Source organism: Castor canadensis, chromosome 18, assembly GCF_047511655.1.
Source record: "Castor canadensis chromosome 18, mCasCan1.hap1v2, whole genome shotgun sequence".
Lineage (NCBI taxonomy): Eukaryota > Metazoa > Chordata > Mammalia > Rodentia > Castoridae > Castor > Castor canadensis.
This window is the reverse complement of record NC_133403.1, coordinates 27,704,306-27,725,130: the sequence shown is the minus strand read 5'-3', so window position 1 is coordinate 27,725,130 and position 20,825 is coordinate 27,704,306. Positions and strand designations below refer to the sequence as shown.

General features: G+C 51.8%; 1 protein-coding gene across 1 annotated transcript; it reads left to right on the top strand.

Moving 5' to 3' along the window:
• Positions 1–155: 155 nt before the first annotated feature.
• Positions 156–20,397, top strand: Mvk (mevalonate kinase). The gene is given in 12 exon segments (XM_020169969.2): positions 156–253; positions 1,114–1,205; positions 2,000–2,147; positions 5,220–5,364; positions 6,758–6,913; positions 10,625–10,728; positions 11,265–11,310; positions 14,896–14,986; positions 15,372–15,488; positions 18,268–18,421; positions 19,590–19,687; positions 19,689–20,397. Coding segments are annotated over 11 exon segments (1,392 nt in total). The 5' UTR covers positions 156–253; positions 1,114–1,127; the 3' UTR covers positions 19,944–20,397.
• The last annotated feature ends 428 nt before the right edge of the window (positions 20,398–20,825 follow it).

Here is a 20,825-nt window from a genome sequence, read left to right as displayed (position 1 = left end):
GTACCAGGGCGGGACACTCCCAGATACTTATTTCCTATTGGCTTATAAAAGAGTGGTCGGCAAAACTCGTGACGACTATAATGCCTATTGGCCAATTCTCAGGCCAATTCGTAAAGGGATTTCCATCTCCGTGCTCTAATTGGCTGGGCGGAAGGAAGAGGCCGCCTCCTGCCGGGTTTATGGCTCTGGGATGGAGGAATCTGCGAGCAACCCTACCTCGGACTTCTGTGCAGAGGGGCGGTGGCGTCGGCAGGTGAGACACCTGGGTTTGCGGACCGGGTGGCGCGAGGTGCAAGACTCCGGACGGCCCTGGGCCAGATTCCCGGCTTCAACTCTGAGAATTTGTCCTGAGAGGTGGGCGACCTCAAATCTGACAGTTCACGGTGGTACTTAGTTCATACTGTGATTGAGGTCTTAGTATAAGGTAGTTCACGGAAAGCCTTGTGTGTGGGGGAGGGTGCATTGTTTATAAAAACCAGCAAACAAGCCACCTTCTAAGACTCTGTCTTGCAGAAGTCCTCATTTAAGTGTGCAAAAAAACGGGGGGGGGGGGTAACAGGTGTTTTCCGCGATCCTGTTTATAACTGTGGCACATTGGAAACAGCCTCAATGTCCAGGAAATAGTTCTTTCTGGTCTATGATTTCGTGTAAAAATCAACCTTCTCTTCTCTATCGCCCCCGCCCCCACTAAGCAAGCACTCTACCATTGAGCTGCACACCCAGCCCTCATTGAAACTTCTGCCTTCAATAGTACTGGTGACAAAAGCTGAACCCAAGAACAGACCTACTATTAAGTAGCTATCAGTAACCTTCCTAACAGTCCATCAAAGTAGGTCCCGTTATTGTCTGTTATAACATGGGGGGAAACAGGTTTGTAGCCATTTTAACTAATGACATCACTGAGGAGTGGAAGAGTCGGGATCTGAACCCAGACCTTTCTCATTTGTCCATTGACTGCTATGCTGTGCTACCTTTCTGGTGCATAGCAAGGACTGGATGGTGGCCGTCTTTGTTGGTGTGTGATGAACTTGAACTGGGCTTTGTCTAAGATCTATTCCTGTTGGTTCTAACATGTAGGGAACTTTGTTCCTCGCCCTGGCTTTCCCTTTTCAGGATTCTCAAGAGCCATGTTGTCAGAAGTCCTGGTGGTGTCTGCTCCGGGGAAAGTTATCCTTCATGGAGAACATGCTGTGGTCCATGGCAAGGTAAAAAGCTGCCAGAGCCTTTAAGGATTGGGTTCCTTTTCTTCTTACTGTCTTGCAAGAAGGTATGCCCTGAGGCAGAGCCTGGGAGCAGACCAAAAAAAGAGGCCTGATTCTCCTCAGCCAGGCAAGGAAAAAATAGATGTTATGCCACTGAAGAACTTTCCTGCCTCACCCAATAAGATAGAAAAAAGGTAATATAGAAAGCCCTACAAGCGGAATGGATGCAGGAAGTAAGCTCTAGTGGAGAGAAAGTGAGGTTTGAGGACTGAGCTTTGGGGAACTTGCATGTTTAGAAGTTGGAAAGATGGTCCAGCAAAGCAGTCAGAAACATGCATTACCTTATCTAATCCTTACAACTCCCTGAGATACATCCTTTTATTATTCTCCCCGAAGCAGAGGTTTGACCAAGCTCCCTACACCTTGATAGAGTGAGGAGTGAACCCAAGTCCATCTGAACCCAAAGCTCATGTGTTTCCACTTCATTCCAACTGCCATTCTTTATGTTCTTGTAGTTTGCTTTGAAAATGTAGTGATTATGGGGAAGTTATTCCTTGGTGTTGGGAATCTCTGAAGTTTTCCAGGGGAAGGCAAATATAAGTAGATATTAACTCCTAGTTAAGTGGTAGTGACTGTTCGAGGCTCAGTAAGCAAGGTTAATTAGCAGTATGTCAGCCCAGGGCATGGCCTTGGGAGACAGTGGCCTGTGTGGGACTATTTGCCTCACTTCTCAGTGTATTGACACTGACCCCTTGCCATTTACCCTCAGCCTTACTGCCTTTCCCTTTATTCTACAGGTGGCACTGGCAATGGCCTTGAACTTGAGAACATTCCTTCGGCTTCAACCCCAGAGCAATGGGAAAGTTAGCCTCAATTTGCCAAACGTTGGTATCAAGTGGGCCTGGGATGTGGCCAGGCTTCAGCTGCTGGATACAGGCTTTCTGGGTAAGCGCAGGAGGAGAAACCAGGCGTAGGAAGAGCCTGCATCCTGAAGAGAGGGAAAGGGGACAGCTGGCAGTTATTCCAGGTGATCCCCAAGGGAGACAGAAGCCAGCTTTTCTGGGAGGGTTTCTGTTCTGACCCCATAAAATTAGCTTATTTACTATTATGTTTTAATTTTAAAGTAAAACAGTGCACTAGTTCTCTGTGGGCTGTTGTGGACAGATCATCAAGGCCTATTTTTGAGTGAAAAAACTTCAGATGTAAAATGGCATGCATACTTATATATAAGTTGGGGTGTAAATGCATAGGAAAAAGTCTGGGGGAATAGATGTTAAACTGACAGTGGTGATTTGCTCCTCTGGGAGAGTCCTGGAGCCGGGGAGTGGGTAAAGTCCCTTATTTTCTGTAATGTTGTTGCTTTTTACAAGGAGAATGAATGAATTGGCGTTTGTAAAATTAAAAATACAACTGAGTGCAGCAGTGTGCTTAGCACATATGAGGCTTTGGGCTCAGTCCCCAGCACCCAAAAAATTATTTAAAAATCAAGTGACTTATTCTTATAACTGGAAAATACAGTCAATACTGAGACATTATGACCAAAAAAAAAGAAGAAGAAAAGAAGGAGAAATCACCTATTATTGTTTCCGTCTTCCCCAGTATTTTAGCCTGAGCACTTTGGTGTTAATCCTTCTGGATTATTTTCTCTAAGGAGATAGTTTGATTGAGATGGGGAGGTATGTTACTTTTTAAACAAAATTGGGTCAAAGCACACCAACCTTTTAGAAACATGTGAGTGGTTCTCCCTCAGTGTATCACAACCATCTTTCCAGGAATTTGGGGCCTCTGCTCTTGTGGGAGGTTGGGTGCTTTCCTAAGGAAAGTAGTTTTCTTCAGGCAGCCTAGTCTCACCTGCCTCACAGCTGGAGATGCTCTCTGTTCTCAACCTGCTGTTTCCTCTCTGGGCTGATGCCTCATGGCTGACAACAGCATTTCTCAGCAAGCCTAGGCCAAGTGTGAGCCCTCTAGGGAGTATACCCAAATTGTATCCTCCCCTACCCCCATGAGAAGCCATAGCCACTTCCACAGGAGATGGAGTAGAGCTGCAAATCTTCAGGGTGGTATCATAGCCCAGGGATAGAGCTCTGGGCTTGACTACCAGTATTGAAGGAATAAAAGGAAAGAAAAAAGAAAATCATCATTTTAGAGCAACCATTTTCAAGCCGGCATGTCTTAGAATTGCTTGGTAAGGTTTTTGTTGTTACCAATACAGGTAGATGCCTCTTCTGCTCCTCTCCTGTTGAGAATCGGCAAGGGTGGAAGAGACTAAGCATGTGCATTTTGAGGGGATTCCCTGGTGATTTCAGGGACACCCTCATTTCAGAGCCACTGTTTCAGAATGTGCCTTAGCAAGTGGCCAGCTAGAGCACCTGGGATTGCTTTCCGTGGTGCCCAGGACCCTCCCGCCAGGCCAGAGTGTTCCCTGAGAACAGGCTGCTGCTTTTGCAAGTCAGCAGCCTGAGGCAGAAGCAGCCAGGTATTGGGGCCTGTCTGAGAGCACTCTGACTCCCTGGTGATCCTGGGCAGGTCACTGCTCCTTCGGGGCCCAAGGAGCAGGGCAGTGTTGCCTGGCTAAGGGTTGCTATGAGGATCCAGCAGGATCTGGTGGTCTGCGAGGCTGTGACGCTGAGAGTAATATGTAGGTAAGGGCTTGGCTGTCTGTTTCCCATAGGAGACAAAGGAACTGGAACCTTCTGGAGATAGGTTTCTACTAGGTTGCAAGGGTCTGCATCCTTCTTTCAGTGTCTTTTGCTGCCTCTTAATGTAATAACCACAGTGAACACCTATTAGGCATTTATGTGTGCCACTTGTCACTGAGGCCAAGTGTGGTCACACTCTTAGAACTCTCCAACCTTCCTGAGAAGTAGGTGATATTATTCATCCGCATTTTATGAATGAGAAAATTGAGGCCAGAATTCAAGTGGCTCGGGCTTGCAGCACGCTAGTGATACAGAAAGAATTCAGATGCAGGTCTTTCCCAACTCCAAAGCCAGTCCCATCTTCATCGTGGAGCTCTGCAGTGCCTGGGCTCTCTATCATGTCAGTGATTTGGCTGTCTTGAACGTATCATTAATATGTTCAACACATATTTACTGAACACTTGAGAGGTGCCCTGAAATTTCCTAATACACCCAACTTTACTTCATGTTACCTTTCAACTTGACCTGAGGCTCAGGGAGTGATTTGTAAAGGTGAGCTGGTCCAACTTGCTCAGCCTCTTACATGTCTCAGAGGAAAGTAGCACACGCTCGTACATGTCACTAGGAAAACTTTCATTCACTGCATTTATTTATTTAATTTCTTTCTTTCCTTATTTACTTACTTACTTAGTGGTACTGGGGATTGAGCCCAGGGCCTTGCACATGTTAAGTAAGCACTCTACCACTTGAACTACATCCTAGTCCTTTTGCTTTTATTTTGTTTTGAGGTAAGATCTGGCTCTCCTTGCCTGTGCTGGCCTTAAAATGGATATCCTCCTGCCTCTACCTCCTGAGTAGCTGGAATTATAAGTATGCATCACTACGTCTGGCTTTGTTTTTGAGTACTGTCTTTGAGTTTGGTTTTGTACAGTGAAAGGGAACACACAGGTCTTTGAGTGATCGATCTAGCGTTCACTCCATGTGTGTGGGTGTAGGTGTTTAAACTACTGTTTAACCACATACCTATTCTGGACCAGGAACCGTGCTAGGAATTGTACAGACCTTACCTCATTTTACCCTCATGATAATCCCGTAAATAGGTGCTGTATCCCTATTTTACCATGGTGGGAAACCAAGGTTTAGAGGGGTAAGTCACATGCTCAAGGCCACACAGGCAGTGAGTGGTACAGTCAGGACCCATACCCAAGTCTGCGCACTCTTAAAGCTCAAAGTGAATGGGTAGACTTGGTTGCGATGCTTGGACCATAAGTTAACGTCTACCCACAGTTCATTGTCCACTCACACTTTCTGTATTTTGTTGTTTAGAAAAGCACCTGAGGCCCTCTCACCCATGTTTGCTTCTTTGCCTGTGTGACAGAGCAAGGTGATGTCACAGCACCCACCCCAGAGCAAGTGGAGAAGCTGAAGGAGGTGGCAGGCTTTCCCAAGGACTCTGCTGTCACCGAGTGCCTGGGTCTAGTGTCCTTCCTGTACTTATACCTGACCATCTGCCGGAAGCAGAGGTGCGTTCATGGTCTGCAGAAAGAACCCTGATTCACCCACCCCTAGGGAAGCAGGAAGAGTTTCCATCATCAGTGCTGGTGGAGAATGCATGTCCCTCTTTTAGGTCTCTAGTAACAGCAGCTGTCACTGTCCTCACTGTGTGACCAGCAGCAGCCCAGGATAAAGGTACTACCTCATTTATCCTGGGGAAGTTGAGACTCAGGGAAATAAAGTCTACACGTGGTCAGCCAGGTGGCAAGCAGAAGAGCTGGAAGTCAGCACGGTTCACTCTAATGCCAACACTGACGTGCCAAACCCTGTTCCATTGTGACCAAAGCCACATTCCATCCTCAGCTCCGCAGGTGGCCTCGCGTGGTGTGGCCTCTCTGTAGTGACTGCAGTGGCACCTGCGTCCCACATCTCATGGCTGCATGGAACTTTGGTGGTAAAGCCTGAGTCCTCTTCCCTTTAAGTGACAGCACTGTTGAGGCAATGTCCTGTGGTGCTAGAGCATGAGCTCAGGCACAGGCTGCATTATTCAAACCCCTGCCATGCCTCTTGCTAGGTTGTTACAAGTGATTGCCCTCTCAGCCTCAGCTTTCTCATCTGTTAAGTGGGTGTGATGATAGAGTTTACAGGGCTGCTGTGGGTTTAATTGATCTGAAGTGCTTGGCACAGAGCCTAGCACATAGCTTGATAAATGTTAGGTGTTACCATTAGAAAAGCACAAGGGGGATTACAAATACATATAAAATGGGCCTGGCACCGTAACTAGCACAGAGTGAGTGTGCAGTGTTTTTTTTTTGGAGCATGCAAACAGTAGCCCTTCATAAAAGTGACAGACACCAACTCAGCAGCCAGGCAATGTGCTGAGGCTGCCTTCATAAATGGCTGACACTTGTGTCCAGTGTAGAGATTTTCAGCTTGGGAGAGGGCATTTCAGAATCTCCCAGTCTGGGGAGGATGAGCACATTCGGTATTGTAATTTTTATATTTAGAAAATGAGAAAAGGGTTTTGTGGGAAGCTTGACAGGGCTCACTTGGGGGAAATACAGGGAAGATGGTGATTCCAAACTTTCTGGTGACCCAAAGCAGACCCAGCACTGTGTGGCGGGGGAGGCCTTCTTGGGGACACACATGCATGAAGAAGACCTGTGAGCGTCCTCAGGTGCAGCCAGGAGGGGGTTCTCTTGGAGAGATGGAAGGCCATCTCAGGTAGGAGGAGCTAATAACGGGGCCAGGGAGGGGTCAGCACGTGCAGGAGCCAGACAGAGGTTAGAGGAGAGGTTGGTGTGTCACCAGTGCCTTTCGGAAGAGCTTGGGTTGGACAGTGGAGTGACTTAAATGAATCTTTACCCGTTTCCTGGTTGTCTGGGCTTGTAGAGTCGTGTTTTGTGCCACGGTGTGTTTCAGGACTCTGCCAAGCCTGGACATCGTGGTATGGTCAGAGCTGCCCACCGGGGCAGGCTTGGGCTCCAGTGCCTCCTACTCCGTGTGTTTGGCAGCCGCCCTCCTGACTGCATGTGAGGAGATCCCAAACCCTCTGAAGGACGGCGACCTAGTCAGCAGGTAATCACAGTCATTGCCTTGGTCATTGTCCTTCCTGGGTGCCAGGACCCAAGCAAGGGCCTGGTGAGGTTTTGCTGGGACTTCATCACCCCTACAAAGTGAGATGTATTACGATGACCACTTTCCAGATGAGGAAGCTGAGGCCAAGAGGCCATGTGACTGGCCCAGACTACATAGCTGAGCAGGATTTGAACCCAGAAGCTGAGCTCTTCACTCCTGCACTAATTCACTTCTGTGTCACCCTCCACCTGAACCCCCTTGCATCTTGGCTCTCATTTTGAGTGTGCCCATGGTGTGGTAGAAAGAACTCAAATCTGGATATAGATGACAATAGGTTAGACATACCACACTACCTCTGCAGACTCACTGTGGAGCCTCAGCCAGGTCCCTGTGGCCCTCAGAGTCTCTGTGACTCCTCGGTATGGTAATGAGTGTGCCCATTGGGTCACAGTGAGGTCATGCTCAGCAGTGCCAAGAAGCCACCAATAGAAGGCATCTGTGTTAGAGTAGGGCATCTCTCCTCCTACGGCCCTCAACCTCATCCCATGGAGGGAGTGTCACCTCTGTGGTCCTCAGGGTAGGACAGACCATTTCTGCTGTCTTGGGCGCAGGGTGTTGTGGAGAAGGTCCTAGAATCTTTCTGGGCGCTCCATTGTGAGGCTTTCCTGGACCCACATGGATTAAGGGAACCTACCCAGCTGGGGGGGCTTTTGATACCAGTCATTGGTGCCCAGCTGTGCTGTTTTAGGTGGACTGCTGGGTTCATCTGTCCCCAGTATAGTCAGCAGAAGTGAAGGCCTCTCACATAGCACTGGGATGGACTCAGCCATGAGTGGTCACCCTAAGCCACGCTCTGCATCTCCCAGCCCATAGCAGGGCACAAAGCAGGGCAAGACACCAAGAACACAGCATGCTGGCCTGGGGCTAAAGTGCTCTGTTCTCTGCCTGAGTTTACTTTGAACTGAGTTTTTCTTCTCTGGCATGAAAGTGCTGTGGTTTTGTTTCCCTGGCTCTGTTGGGTGCCTGTTAGGGTTTCTGTCACAGCCAATAATTCCTTTCCTGACATGTAGGTTGAATTCAGACTGTAAAAAGCCCCAAGCTGCTTTGATCCTCCTAGGCCACAGTGAACCAGCTGTTGCTGTGAGTCTGCCAGCTTCCCAAAGGGGCTCTGCCTGGCTCTGTGTGTGACAAGGACTTGGGAGGTGAGAGAGGCTGCCATCTCTCCAGGGAGGAATCCAGGAAGGAGGGAGAGAGAGATTGTGCCTGTAGGTAGCAGCAGACTGCTGTCTTCAAGGATTACAGGAGCTTGCCTGTTAACTTATCAGGTCCCGGGGTAGCCCTTTCCCAATGAGGCCCTTTCCTCATCTGGAATTGGGCTGGACCTGATGGTCCTTGGGGCTCTCCTGGCCTGGCCTGGCCTATCCCATGATAAGATGATGACTCAGGAGAGTGAATTAGAGACAGCTGCTCATGACTGTGGGCCAGCTGCTGTCAAAACCCAGATTGGGGAAAGTCTTGTTGCCCTGAGTCTCCTAAACAGACACTCACACAGGCTAATAGACTGGCTCTGCTTCCCAAAAGGCAGAGGGCGCCTCTATGTGTGTGTGGTCTTCTGCCCCAAAGACCTCAGAACCAGGGGGGAGAGCAGGCCCCAGCCAGCATTTTGGAGTCAGGATTGGGGTCCAGGCTCCCCCAGAGCACAGGGTAGGAAAGAGCCCTGTGTTGTCAAGAGGGCTGGATCAGGGCTAAGTCAGTTGCCTGGTTCCTTTCCTGCCTCAATTGCTCTGCTCACTTCTTCCTGAGTATGCTGCCATCTTCCAGGTTCTAGACAGTGCCAGCTTTGAGCTGGTTCCAGGAATCTCACAAGTTGGTCCCTCTGGTGACAGTGCTCTCTGCTTCCACTTGCCTGGCTGGCCTCCCTTTCCTCCCTTTGCCCCCATCCCTCCCCCATCCCTCCCCCACTCAGCATGAGGTGTACTCCACTCCGCCTGCACTGTGCTTCCCTAAGCACCTGCTTTGTGGTGTGACTCATCTGTTTATACCTAAATAAGGCTTGCTTACCAACCTCTGCTCTCACAACTAGACTCCAGGCTTCTGGAAATCAGGGACTACGTCTGCTTTGCTCTCTGCTGTGATCTGCTCATGTGCACGTTGTAGTCGCTCAATAAACACTGAAGGAACCAGTGAATGAATGTCCTTGGTACCATGAAGTACAGTTCAGAACTTAGGGTCCAAGTCAGTGATGTGGTTCTGGTGAAGCAGTGAGTAGCACTGTGATCCTGGGGATGCTGCTTTCCCCATCTGAGCCTCAGTTTTCCCTTCTATGTGAAAGGGATAATAATCAGACCTTCCCTGTAGAATTTTCTTCCTCTATTTTTTTTTCGGGGTGGGGGGTGGTTCATACTCAGGGTCTTGTGCTTTAGTAGACAGGCACTCTACCTTGTGAGCCATGCCCCTAACTCCTCTCCCTTTTAAGACAGAATTTCACTGTGTAACTCAGGCTAGACTTGAACATGCAATCTTCCTGCCTCTGCCTCTGAGCATTGGGATTGCAGGTGTATACCACCATGCCCAGCTGCCTCATCTTTAATCATAGTCCCACAACTACTGTGTGAGTTGTAGGCTCATGAAATCCTCTTTTCAAAGATGAGGAAAGAGTCTCAGAGGAGGTCTCTGACTTGCCCAAGTGGGTGGGACGGGCTTTGGTGTCCCCAGTGACCTATTTTAGGGGAAGCACATGCTGTCCCCTTTCATCACACAGCACCTTGTGCGTTCTTCCTGCTCATGGCGCCTCTGTGAGGGAGACACTGCCATCCCTGTCTGTTCTGGAGGAGGGAAGTAAGGTACAGGGAGCTGTGGCTCAGGGATGTCCAGTGAGTCGCAGCCCGGTGGGCACGAAGCCTCGTCCACAACTCTGCCTCTGAGTGGTGGCCTCTGCAGAGGCTGCTGCTGTTCTGTGGGGAAGAGGATCCACTGAAAGGAAGCCAGAGCTAAGGGAAGAGTGGGGAAGGCGCGGGCTGCTGTATCCCCCTCAGTGCCCACCCCCATCCCTGCGTTTTAGTCTGTTCACATGCTCTGTAATGAGCCCACACCTCCACGAAAGGCTCCTTATGCTTTGGAGAGATTCAGACATGGTTGGTGTCAGCCTGGCCCACCGGGGCGTCTGGGGCACGCGGAATTGAATTCAAAGTGGTTGTGCACCTGACCTGCGCAGGGCCTCAGGAAGCAGCCTGCCTCTGCTCCCTCTTGCTGATGGTGGCCTTGGCTCAGAAGTGGGTACTTCCACAGGGTCCCTTCCAGTAATTATTACCACCTGCTGAGAGTGCCTACTCTACCAGGGTCATTACCAGCTTTAGCCACATGTGCCCCTAGCTCGGAAGCAGGCAAAGCTGACCATCTTACTTCTGAAGAGCGTGAGTGAGGCTTGGAGAGGCCAGGTCTCGGACCCAGAGTTACTCAGCTAAGAAGAGCCAAAGTAGGATTGTGGGAACCCAAGGCCTGGGCCAGGCAGGCGTGGAGAGAAGGCAAAAGAATGTTCGTCAGGCTTTAGATGAGATGCTCAGTGATGGTTTTCTCTTCTTTCTGAGGTTGTGAGCTCAAGCCCCTTGGCCTTTGGCCTCTATCAAGTGCTGTCTGCAGCTCCTGCCCTCTACTGCCTGAAATGACCAGGCTCCGCTCACCCTGTGGTAAAGCTGTGTTTCTTGTCTTCAGGTGGTGCGAAGAGGATCTGGAATTAATTAACAAGTGGGCCTTTCAGGGGGAGAGAGTGATCCACGGGAATCCTTCTGGAGTGGACAATGCTGTCAGCACCTGGGGTAGGGCTGCTCTCTTTATTTTTATTTTCAAAAGTTTTATTTCTTGGGTAGCTGCCCAGCTCTGTTGGCTTGGGATGAGTAGAACCAATGGATTCTGAGGAAAAGAGCATGTTTCTGTTTGTGGGGAAGTGGGAGATCTCAGGGCTCTGCCTCATCCCCTGTGACCCCTTCCCTCAGAGAGCATCCTGGGGGTCTGCATGGCCCAGCTGTGAATGTTACTGTGGAGTTTGCAAACCCCATGAGTGGCCTCCCTTCTGGAGAGGATGCCAACCTCACCACACAGCCTGGTAGAGTGAAGCTGGATAGCCAGGAGGATAGGGAGGACCCATGAACCCAACCTGGAAAGAGCTTCCTACCATTACTGGAGGGCCTTGTACCTTGGATCCTTTTGCAGCTGAAGCTGGAATGAACAGTAATGGTGTTTAGCCTGTTCCCTGATGAGGCCAAACAGTGACCCCAATACAAAGTCCAGCATCTCTCCCAGAAGGTCAGCATGTTGCTTCTGTCCAGCTCTGACTGCTCACCGTTGTCTTTAGGAGGAGCACTGCGTTACCAGCAAGGGAAGATATCGTCCATAAAGAGGTGATTCTGAGCAGCTTGGCCATGTCCACGCATCCAGGGAGAGCACTGTGCCTTTGTGAAGTCACACATGGGGCCGGTGTTCCTGGGCCCCTTCCCAGAGGATGCAGAGAAGAAAACCTGGCTGCTCTTTTTCTTTCTCCACGTCTCCAGCTTTTAAATTGCCCAGATGTTAGAGGGGAAAGTCATTCACAACTGTCCCCTCACCATCCAGAAAGCACCCTGGCTGCTCATTCGTTTAAGAGTTATGCACCAATAAGACATCCTGGGGTCCAGGAACATAGAGATGGGGGTGGGGGTAGAGGGAGGGACAGGCACACAAGGTCACTGCAAGACAATGAGGGGTGTTGTATTGGTGACACAAGGGTGAAACTGGACTGGAGCCCACTCGTGGAGGCCCATGGGTAGTTTAGATTGGTAGGGACATTGGTGTGTGTCTTCATCCCTCCCTGTGCAGTCACCGGAGTTGCTGACGTACATGATGAATTTCAGCACCTCTGTTCATTTGCACCCTGGCTGGAAAGGTCAGGTGCGGGAGTTAAATCCATTCCAACAGGGGCCAGGTAACTTTTTGGCTACTCCAGGTTGGATGATGGTTGTCTCAGGGTATCCCTTCTCTGTCTGGGAGGGCCCAGAACTCTCTTTCCTTCTTTACCCATGGGGTCTTCTTTGCATATAGGTCCTGGCCCACAGCCCTTACCAGCTGGGTCACTTCATGAGTGGCCTAGCAACCTGGAATGCCACAGTTAGCCCTCCCCTTCCCCACCTGGTCCTGTGGGGTGTCCCTGTCTTGACTGTGGGCTTCTGGGAGCTAAGCCTGCCCTTCCACAGCTCTGCATCTAGGACTCTCAACTTTTGGGGCTGGATCATTCTGTGTGTGTGTGTGTGTGTACAAGCGTGTGTACATATGTACATGTGTGTGTGTGTGTGTGTGTGTGTGTGGTGAGTGTGTATGTGTCAGGTGGAGGGGAAGGGCTGTCCTGTGCATTATAGGATATTCAGCAGCATCATTGGCCTCTACTCACAGCTGGCACTCCCCAGCTGTGACAGTCAAAAATGTCCTTGAACAGTGGCCTTTGTTCCCTACCGGGCAAATTGCCTTTGGTCCACCCCCTGCTCCACCTAGGAAAGGAAGCCGCACTTAGGAGCGTGGAGCCACTTCTCCTTCCTGCCTATAAGGTTGTGGTCAGGGAGCCTCAGGGCACAGTGAGTTGGTTTTGCCCATTGTTCAGTGTCCATGGGAGCAGGGGCAGAGGTCATGGAGGACTCAGACATGTGGGCCTGGATCTACCCCCCGATGTGCACGGTCATTGGAAGAGGCAGAGCTGTCATGATCAGAGAGCAGGCAGCCAACAGGTCCTGAAGCTGCCATGGATGAGAGTGAGGGCATTATGAATCAGCTGTAGATGTGGGTGGTCCTGCAAGGAGGTGGCAGTGTTGCCTTCATTCAGGATTTCCTGAGAGCCAGCTAGATCCCGAACCCTGGGCTGGGTCCTGCAGGTGCAAGACAGCTGCAAGTGGACAGTATATGGGGGAATCAGGAGATGAACAATAGAGGGGGGACCACTGGCTGTCTGTAGTGGGGTAGGCAGAACTGCTGGGGCCTACAGGCCTGGGTTTGAGCTCAGCCACTTGATTTCTGGGTGCCCTTGGGTGAGTTACTTTACCTCCATATATATATATATATGAAGCTGATCGGATGGGGTGTCCCAGGGGCCTCTAGTGAGGTAACATTAGAGCAGAGATCTCTGTGAGAGAGTTATGTAGCTGTGGGGATGGGGCTGGTCTGGCAGGAAAAAAAATGTGAGTGCAAAGATCCTGAGGCAGGAGTGGCCTGGTATGTGAAACAGCAGCTGGGGGACCAGGATGAGTGAGTGGAGTGTTCACCAGGGGAGATGAGGTGAGGTGGGGGTAGCCATGCCCAGATCATAAGTGCTTCTAGGGCAGAGCCCCAAGTGGTGGTCCCTGGATGCCAGGGAGCCCTAGGTTTTGTGGGGCTGGCTGCGGGCCTGTCAGCAGAGGACATGTCTAAGAAAGAGGAAGGTGCGCACAAGCACCCCCACCCTGTGGGTGGTTACAGAGCAGGTTGACCTTTGCTGCTTGCTGCAGGATACCATAGTGAGCAGATGGCAGGTTTTTCACGAGGCTGGGAGGCTGGACGCTGCCTTAATCCCACGGATGGCTTAAAGAGGAGCCCTTTCCCCCAAACCACGCGTGGTGCTTCTTCATAAAAAAGCACATTGTTTGTGAAGTGGATCAAGATGCAGCCTCCCAGAACGCTGCCCTTTTGAGCAACGGATTGTCTTTAAAGCGAAGAGAAAAGCCAAATAGAATGGTATCTTTTGTAAAGTTAAAAAAAATGTGCCAGCCTCCAAGGCTGAGAATCGATATTAATTTCATGGGCTTATGGGCGGTGAGATAAAGCGAATTTCTGGCAGCCTTTTCCAGCTCCATTGCATTTCACAATCTTGAACTGTGAAGAGCACACGAATAAAGGTGTCAAGGGTCTCGGTGCCTCCAGCTGTCTCAGGCCAGAGCACATCCAGATTCTCCGCCCTCTGTGCCCAGCCTGCAGCTCTCTGAAAGACAGGGTGGAGGAAAAAAAAAAAAAAGATGACTTGCACCCCCAATGACGACAGCTCAGCACAAGGATGGGGGATTGTGGCTTTAGGAAGGATTATAATGATCTTAGGGAGGGTCAGAATTGGGATTCTGCTTACTGCGGCCTCCCCAGACACCTCTGCTCCTTTCCTGGGGCAGGTGAGCTCCCTATGACCACAGCTGGGTTCATGTCCAGGCTGCTGGTGGGCACCGCTGAGGTGGGGTGGGAACAGGCTCAGTTGCTGGGAGCTGTCCTCTCTGGCAGTCCTGCTTCCCGTGCCCTCTCTGTGTGACCTGTGAGTGCTACAGGTTGTCCATCCCTAACCCAGAACTCCCACATCCAACAGATGCTCCAAAAGTTTTGGATTTTCTGATGAGAGGTACTCAACCAGTAACATCTATGAAAATACTCCAAAATCCAAAAAACTCAGATCTGAAGCCCTTCAGATCCCAAGCATCTCAGACCGTGGATTCTGTCCTGTGCCTGCACTAGCAGTGTGGGCATCTCCCAGGTCCTGTGGTTTTCTTTCTTTCTAAATCTCCAGTCTCTTGAGTGGTCCACACGATTGAACTTGATCCCTCCCTGCACTCTTTGCTATAGCCACTTGGAACTTCTAGTTCCATGAATGGCCTGTGCTGTGCCACCTCCAGGCTCTGCACACACCACTCCTGCCAGGGTTGCTCACCCTTCCTGCCTTTGCCCAGGGTAATTCTTACCCTTCCTCAGTTCTCACCTTACACATCATGCCAAGGAAAGCCTTCAAGGACCTTGTCCTCTTCGTGTCACCAGTGCCAAGCTGAGTGCCGTCATGTGTACTTAGCACATAGTTGGTACCCAGTTGAAGATGAATGAATGAATGAATGAGCTGTGTGCTCCCTCAATGTGATGTTACCTCCCTGGGCTTCCACTTCCTCCTCTCTACCAGGGTAGGGTGGACTCCCAGATTGTTCTCTGGCTTGACACAACTTCCGCTGTTCTCCCTGCAGGCCCCCAGCTCTTCGGATCCTGCTGACCAACACCAAGGTCCCACGAAGCACCAAGGCCCTCGTGGCTGGTGTAAGGAACAGGCTGATTAAGGTACTTCTTGTTGCCCTCCTGGCTGGGTTTAGGATGGAGGGGTGCAGTAGGTGCCTCTCCTGTGGGGAGACTTGGAGAAGCAGTTTGGGCAGAAAAGAAGGTGATATCCATATCCACACTCTGGCCAGAAATTTGGATGGGCCCAGAAATCAGAATGGGGGCACCTGAAGCAACAGAAGTTGGGCTCGATGGTAACGATGGCTGTGCAGCGAGGATGTCCTGGTGAGGTCTTGGGGCAGAAGCCAGGCTAGAAGAAGAGGAGGTTTCCCCAGGAGATGGTTGGGTGGTGCGCATACCTCCTCCCTCCTCTGCCTTGCTGAGGCAGCTGTCCAAGGTCTGCCTGCTCCTGGCCCTCGTTCTCACAGCCTGCCTGCTTTCTGTGCAGTTCCCAGAGATCGTGGACCCCCTCCTGACCTCCATGGAGGCCATATCCCTAAAGTGTGAACGTGTTCTGGACGAGATGGCCATGGCCCCAGCCCTGGAGCAGTACCTCGTGCTGGAGGTAAGCCTGTCTGCAGGCACCGGGCCTGCTCACCCCACTGCTGCCCAGGCAGTGTCCCCCCATCTGACTGCACTTAGAACCTCCCAGGAGCCAAAACAGAGATGGTAGGTCCTGCTGACACCTAGAAGTCCCAGGCCTGGGTGTGGAGTTTGTATGAGTACATGTGAGCAAGTGTGGTTTATCTTAAAGCTGAGAAAGGTGCCTGGCATGCGTGATGCTCCATGGGCAGGTTTTTTCACTTGGTTGCAGTGCCCCTGTGCATGTGGGCAGAGACCCTGGGCTAATGCTGACAAGGGGGTTTCTGTCAGCCTTGGAGCAATTCCCGCCAGCCCCGGCCTTCCTGCTCTTACTGCTAGCTGTGAGTGTTTCCTGGGCAGCTGTTTCCCACATGCCCTCTGTGACCTCTGCTGTCTGCTGATAACCTCACTGGAGTGTCACGAGATACTTCCAGGTCCCTCGGGTGATGCACTAAGACTGAGCCTAGTAGGCCTTCAGCTCAGTGAGCTGAGGACACAATTCCACTATGGGCCATCTGCCCGGTGAACGTGAATGATGTTAAAACCATCTGCCTCCCTTGAAGTGCGAGGCTACTCGCAGCCCTTGGCTGGCATGGCTGGGCAGCAGCAGGTGTGTGGCGGTATAGGCAGAGTTCCTGCAATAGGGTCTGGCACTGTATACCTCACCATGGTCCTCACCACTCTGTCCTGTGTCACCTGATGCAATCATCTCCTGGTGCCCTTGTCCCCATGGCACTTGAGTCTGCAGCTCTGGTGATGAATGAGCAGAGCTGCTACAAAACCAGCCTTTTCCAGGTGATTGACCCTGGCTCCTCCCAGCCGCCTGCCTATGAAGTGGGCGTGTCGCTCCTGTTTTGCAGGTATGAAAACTGAGGCCCAGAGACACTGGCTTCCTCCTAGGTTATCCAGATAGTGAGTGGCTGAGTCAGGGGCAAACTGCCTGATCTGTTTATTCTTTCACTCAACAGATCTTTACTGAACACCTACTATATACCAGGCAAGCACAGGGCCTCTGTGTAATTCCCACACTTTTGCCCTCCTTCCCCAGGCATCTGCCACCATCCTCCAGCCTTTGCCTCCCTGGCTCTCGATCCTTTCCGCATGGAAAGCAGAACACAGTCCCCCTGAGCTGGAAATTAATAATGATAGAGTGCTGCCGACACACACCCTGTTGAGCCCTGGAGAATGCCAGAGAACAGCACATTGATTATATGGTGTGGATATTTTTGGCACTGGCAGCCGCTGAAATGTACAGCTCACTTCTTGAACAGCTTTGCACTCAAACCAGCGAGCTGCTCTCCTGTGTCACAACCTGTCATCTGATCCTTGACAGATTTTGGATCAGAATGTGACAGGTGTCTGGAACTTGCCTTAGCAACGTGACACCTGGCGCTCAGGCACAGAGAAGGGCCCCCAGAAGTCTTCTCTCACAGACAGGCTGGGGAGAGGCACCTGGGGCTGTTCCTTTGTCAGAAGTGCTGGGGGTATGGGATAGACTAAGGGGAGGGCTGACCAACCTGTCCGGCACAAGGCACAAGGTGGGAGCACCTAGTGGGCCTTGGCAGAAAAGCCTCAGTGAGCAGAGCCTCATACTGTGAGCTGCAAGCTGCCAGTTCCTCTGGGTCCCGTGAGAAGTGGGTGGTAATAGGAATGCTGAGGGCGCTCGTAGGCAGAGTAGACAGGAGCCTACACTGACTCGGCTCAGTGACTGTAGGCAAGGCACATTTTTCTCTGAGCCTCAGTTTATCCCTTTGTAAAATGGAGATGATGGTAAAAACCCATAAAACACAATAGCACTGTTTACAGACCAGTTAGCTTGCAACAGATGTTGCACAAAAGCCTCACAACTAGTGAGGCAGACCTACTCTTACCATCCCTGTTTCCAAGGGGACTCAGAACAAGAAGGGGCAGAGCTGAGCCTCAAGCCCAGGCTGCCTGACTCCCCAGACCACAATCCTTAACTTCCCGAGGGCAGGGAGGCTGCCAGGAGCCCATCCTGGAGCCCCAGCATCCAATACAGTGCCTAGAATGCTGTGTTTGGTCCATGAAGGCAAATGTGGACACTGGGCAATGGCAGCTGTCAGTTTTATTATTTCATCCACGTGCGCCTTGTTGGTCCTTGGAGAGCAGGAATTTTATTACACATGATTGAAGAAGCCTAGACAAATATTTAGCTATTTCCCCACTCACAGCCTTGCTGGAGCTATGGCCTTGTTCTTATTCTGAAGAGCAGTCAAGGCAGCTGTAGGGTGGCATACTATTTGAGGCTTTTATTTCTTGCAAGTGACAGAAATCCATCCCCACCAGGCTCTAGCAGAAAAGGAATTTATTGTCTAATTGAGGAGATCGGAGGTAGTGGCTCAGGCATAGCTTGATCCAGCCATTGGGAATGTCTGTCATGTAATCTCTGACCACGTGGCTGGGTGGACAATCCTGGCAGCCTGTGTCTGCAGTTAACTAGTTTTAATAGCTCCAGTGGAAAGAGGCAGAGGACCCTGCTTGGCCATCTGGGGTCACGTGAGCATCCCTGACCAATCATGAGGGCCAAAGGCTTGTTGGCCAATGTAAGTACTGGCCAGCATGGCAGAGGGTGAACTCAACTCTGTCCCAGCCCCATGGCAACTCCTGCAGGAAGGAGAGGGACAGTATACTCAGTGGCTAAGGCATGAGCCTTCCTGCATCAATGACTGCCAGGTGGATGGAGGGGTCAGAGGACCTCGGCCCCAGGCAGGCCAAGCAGGAATGGACGGCACCTTCCCCAGGAGCTCATCGACATGAACCAGCACCACCTGAATGCCCTCGGCGTGGGCCATGCCTCCCTGGACCAGCTCTGCCAGGTGACAGCAGCACACGGACTGCATAGCAAGCTTACCGGCGCAGGCGGTGGAGGCTGTGGCATTACTCTTCTGAAGCCAGGTACCCTGGGGCTTGGGCTGGTAGTCAGCCAGGACTCAGAAAGAGGGTGTACATGGAGAATTCCCTGGGGAGGAGGAGGAGCCCTGTAAGCAAGTCCCAGCTCCGCTCTGTGGCCTTGGACAAGTTAATTAACCTCTCTGGGCTTTTGTTTTCTCTTTGGAAAACAAGCTTGCAAGATTGTTGTACAGATTCAGGAGAAAAATGCATTTGAACAGCCTGGCTCAGGGCTGACCTCCAGTCAGGGATCTGGTCATGGTGTCTGTTCATAGCCTGTACTGGCCTTCCAGTCTCCCCACGAGCTTGAGAAACAACCAGGGCAGGGCTCACTATCCATGTCAGCCTCACCGCTGCCCTCATGCAGTGTGAGATGGGGATGAGCTGATCTTTCTGCCAATGAGACACTTTCTTGTTGGGCTTCGGGGAAAGAGAAAGCCCAACTTTCTCCTTAAGTTGGGAGCCCAGCCCTGTGCCTGGGCTGAGAGTTGCTCCTGCTGGTACAGAACTGCCCACAGGTTGTCTGCCCTGGGCATTCCTACTGTGGGTATACAGTGGGTGCTCAGTGGTTCCACCTGCCTCTGTACCCCTCTGTGCTCTGCACCCCTCTCAGTGTCCTTGCTCTCTGTCTTCTCCTCCCTCCTGTTTCCACCCCTCCAGGAGAGGGGCTCCCAGGCCCACCTCATCGTCATTGGTGACTCCTGGCCTCACTCCATGCCAGCAGGTCCTGACTGTGGGTGCCTGGTCACAGGCTAGTGACATTAGTGAGAGTGGACACTCAGGGAGCATGCCCAGTGGACTAAGTACTGTGCTGGGCACTCAGCCGCCCCCCCTATACCAGTGGCTCTGCAGGGGTTGCCATCATTAGTCCTATTCCCAGGTGAGGAGAGAGGCCCAGAGAGGGGAAGTCACTTGTCTAAAGCCACATGGCCAATATCTGGGGAGGCCAGGTGCAGGTAACCGTGTTTTTAAGTGGCACTATGCACCCTGGGACTGGTGTGGGGCTTGTGGAGGCTTCTGGGAGCCTTTAGAACCATAGGCCTATTTGGCACTTGTGGATTCACAGCCAGGACAGCATGGCAGGAAGGCCAGGTCCCTGGGCCTTTTCCCTAAGTGGTGTGAGCATTCTCCAGGGGAGCCACAGGTGTCAGGATGATGGCCTTCCTTCCCCCAGGTCTGGAGCAGGCTAAGCTGGAGGCCGCCAAGCAGGCCCTGACTGGCTGTGGGTTCGACTGCTGGGAAACCAGCATTGGCGTCTCTGGGGTCTCTGCCCACTCAGCCACCTCCTTGGATGGTCCCGTCCAGCAAAGACTGGGCGGCCTCTGACAGGAGCCACACTGCCATTCCACCAAGAAGTCCCTTTCTGGATTATTCTAGGGGCCCACAGCTGCTCATCTCCCGATCTTGGTCAGGACCTACCCAGGTCTTCAGCCCCTCTGCCTTCTTTGGCCAGGCCACCCAGGCACATTGGCTCTCCCTCTGCCTTCTTTGGAGCCAGCCAGGCAGTGGGGCAGAGCGGGGCCCCTGACACTTCAGACCTGAGGCAGAGGTGGGAAAGTCTCCCTCCACTTCCTGGAGTTCTCATGGGTCCATCTGCCTGGGCCTGCCCTTCACCTGTGGACTGCCTGGCACCAGGGAGGGAAGTGGGGACATGAGGTTGGAGCCTGGTCTGAAGCAGTGTGCCTTCCTTCTCACTCCACCCCTTCCCACTGCCCAGGCCCTCCCACCTTCAGGAAGCCATCCTGACCCTGGTGGGCTGACCCTGTCCCCCTGTCTCCTATTGGAGTCACTCAGCACTGTCTGCCCTCTTCAACAGTGAGCTGGGCTCCTAGGGACTGTCTGGGCAGCATCTCCGTCATCAGCCCTTGGACCCAGTGAGACTTGGCTGAGTGAAGGCAGATCGGCATGCTGTCTTCCCACGTGTGCCTAAGGGTTTTGGGAAAGATGGCAAAGGGGGGAATAAAATGTTGTGTAACAAAGCCTTATGCTGTCCAGAAAGATGAGGATTGGGAAATGCTGCCCTGCCACCCTCCCTCCGTCCTGTTCTTTTTCCAGCCACTTCCTTAGTGGAGTTCTTCAGGAGCAGAAGGAAATGAAGGTTTTGGGTTCCTCCTTTATGTGTGTCTTGGGGATAGAGTGGGTTTTCCCAGGTGGCCCTGGCAGGGCAGGGATGGGGACAGCTTTCGGGTTCCCAGGCACGGCTCCTGGAATGAGGAGCACCCAGCAATGCACAAAGCTTTGTGAGCCCTGGGGACAAAGAGCTGCAGCTTCTGAACGTTCTCCAAGAAGAATGTTCTCCACGTTCGTGGCCCCAGTGTCTGGCTCTTGCCTGGAGCTGTTGAACCTTATATTCCCAATCAGCATGGCTCCTTCTGCAGCTGAAGAATCCGTGAGAGACCCTTATAACTAG